Genomic DNA, 2,922 nt, shown 5'->3' on the forward strand with positions numbered 1-2,922 from the left:
AATTTTTTATACGTTTGACATTTAATTCATGCAATACATAAGTTTGCAGTAATTAACGTTTCAACGTTACAACAATATTGCTGCAAGTAATCTTCCATTGCTGTACACTGTGTAATGTTTTGCTGCAATATTGTTGCAAGTACTCCTCCCTTGTACGCAGAGCATAATATTGCATAAACATTATATTACAATGTTGCTGCAACATTACGTGAAATGTTTCAGCAATATTGTTAAAGCGGACATTTTACCGTTGCTGCAATATTGATGAAACATTGCAGCAATATGTCGCAACATTTCTGCAGTATTACAATCTTGCGATGAAATATTTCTGCAATGTTGTTACAATATTTTTTTGCTGTACGGATTATGTATTGTATGGTTTAAATATCAGACATATAAAAACTTAGAAATAAATATTAAACGAAACGCACAATAGATACAAATAAGGTATAAAATATTATATTCACTGTGCGTTTTACATTTAAGAGGGGAAGATCATGTAATCGGCGGAAAAAAGCTGATTTTTTAAATTTTTCTGTGGCACAAGACTTTTAATAAACTGTCGATAACTTTTCTCACATATTTCTTATAATTCTGCATCTACAAATTATAAAAAATATGCAAAAAAAGTTATAGACAGTTTATTGAAAATCTTATGCCGCAAAAAAATTTATAAAAATCATCTTTTTTCTACTTTTTCCTAATCTTCCCTCTGTTAATCTGTATTTCTAATTTTTTTGTTTCTAATATTTAATAATCATTTCTATTCCTCCATTGTACGCAAGACCTTACTCATGGATTATATACAACTTGACATAATATTCTTAACACATAAAGTAATTAAAATTGTTAAAAAGCGCATCGATCTATTATGGGAAGTTTTAGTATTACTGATATATTAAGACTAATATGCCAATTTGTATGTATAATAATATAACGTATTTCATTTAAGAATTCTTAAAGGTTAAAAATTATAGAAGTAATTCTTATCCCAGCAAACGAGAAATAATTGAAAAATATTTAGGATTATTAAAAGGAACGAAATTAAATCCAGTTTTTGGATTTTTTTGAATCCGTTTTCTATCCGTAATCCATTTGAATCAATAATTACGGATTGGCTATTTGCTTTCTGTATCTTATTCAATATACATAAAAGGGTGATGCAGATACATACAGGACGCACAAATGGTTGCATACGGCAGGAGCCAGGGGCAGGCAGGGTCAGTAGGTAACGACGGCATACACATATACCGGTATAATCGTTATCGATCGAGTGGATCGCGCGCATTTTTATCAATTTATCAATTTTATGACGGACTTGCAATCACTGCAATTATTATATAAAAGGAGAAAACAACAAATAAAACAATAAATAAAGATAAAAAATTAAATTTTAAAGTGTTATCACATTAAAAAAAGATAAACAATAAAACTTTTCTTTTCTCTTCTTTACTTTTCGCGCTTATTAGCGTTTTCAATTTTGATAAAATTTTTAAATTGCAAAAGATTGCTAGCAAAATTAATTTGCTATTCACATCCTTGAATGTTCGGAATGTTCTATAAATATCGCCAATGATAATTTATAATTGATAGAAGATGATATTGTTTATTTCTAAGATGCGAGATAAAAATATTAAGGGCACAAGGAAGTATTTCAATCAAAAACTTTTTTTAAATTTTAATGAAAACAATTTATTAAACTATTAATTTTCACAATAAATGTTCAAAATAGCCTCCTGCGTCTTCCAAACATAATGCTACTCTGCGCATGAAACTTTGTCGCACATTATTCAGCATTGCTGGTGTTATTTTGCGACTAGCTGCTTGTATCTTATTTATTAGATCTTCACGAGTGCGTGGTAATGTCTGATACACCTGATCTCGTATGTATCCCCATGCAAAAAAATCCATGGGTGTGAGATCAGGTGATCGTGGTGGCCACTCGTGAAGATCACTGTAGATTCCTATCCATCTTTGAGGATATCTATGATTTAAAATTTCCCGTGTCAGAAGTGCCGTGTGGGCTGGATGTCCGTCTTGTTGGAAAATTATTTCATCTTGGGGGATATTTAATTGCTCATTAGCCAATAAATTTGGCAAAGTATTTTCCAAAAAGTTCACATAAACTTCCGCTGTAATATTAATATTTTCCGGGAAAAAATGTGGCCCGATGACTACGTTGTCCACGATTCCCATCCAAACGTTTACATTAAAATGTCCCTGAATATTCGTTTCCTTGCGACAATGCGGATTTTGTTCTGCGTAGTGATGCTCATTGTGACGGTTAATACGACCATCACTTCGGAACGTACACTCATCCGTCCACAAGATTCTTCTTAAAAAAATGTCGTGTGCAACATTGTCTATGTCAACCTGTACGATAAAAATATATAATAATACAGTTGAATTTTTTACAGTTTTAAATTATTACTATTTTTTCAAATTATAGAAATTTTAATTTTTCTGTTTATTATCTACATAAATGCTTACTTGATCTGAGATCCAATCGCAAAATCTTTCGCGACGAGGTAAATCTTGTGGAAACAATTTTTGTGTTGTATGGCGTTTATAAGGATGCCATTCCAGATTTTTTTTAATTATTCTGTGCACCCTGGTTTGCGTAATATTCAAATCACGTGCAACAGCTCGAGTGCTAGTGTGTGGATTTGCTGACACAGCCTCCCTTACTTGGTCAATCATTTGTTCGTCGCGTTGACGTACGTTTCTTGGACGTGTTGACTCATGTAAAGTGCCAGACTGGCAAAGTCGACGATATAGACTGCCGAATAGAGAAGGTGACGGGTGCCGTTTATCGGGATATCGAATCGCGTATAAAGCTGCCGCTCTTCTTTCACTTTGATGGCATTCTCCATAAATAAGCAGCATGTTCGCTAACTCTTCGTTACTGTATCGAGGAGGCAT

General features: G+C 32.7%; 1 protein-coding gene across 1 annotated transcript; it reads right to left on the reverse strand.

Moving 5' to 3' along the window:
* Positions 1 to 716: 716 nt before the first annotated feature.
* LOC105204166 (transposable element Tc1 transposase) lies at positions 717 to 2,922 on the reverse strand. The gene is made up of 2 exons (XM_039456022.1): positions 2,637 to 2,922; positions 717 to 2,414 (listed from the first exon to the last, which is right to left on the reverse strand). The coding sequence occupies exons 1-2, from the start codon at positions 2,920 to 2,922 to the stop codon at positions 1,711 to 1,713; spliced, it is 990 nt and encodes a 329-aa protein (XP_039311956.1). The 3' UTR covers positions 717 to 1,710.

Source organism: Solenopsis invicta, chromosome 12, assembly GCF_016802725.1.
Source record: "Solenopsis invicta isolate M01_SB chromosome 12, UNIL_Sinv_3.0, whole genome shotgun sequence".
Lineage (NCBI taxonomy): Eukaryota > Metazoa > Arthropoda > Insecta > Hymenoptera > Formicidae > Solenopsis > Solenopsis invicta.

Coding starts and splice junctions, on each gene's coding strand:
- LOC105204166 (XM_039456022.1), bottom strand. CDS start 2,922: ATGCCTCCTCGATACAGTAACGAAGAGTTAGCGAACATGCTGCTTATT. Junction 2,415..2,636: donor TAGCACTCGAGCTGTTGCAC/GTGATTTGAATA, acceptor AATTTAAAACTG/TAAAAAATTCAACTGTATTA.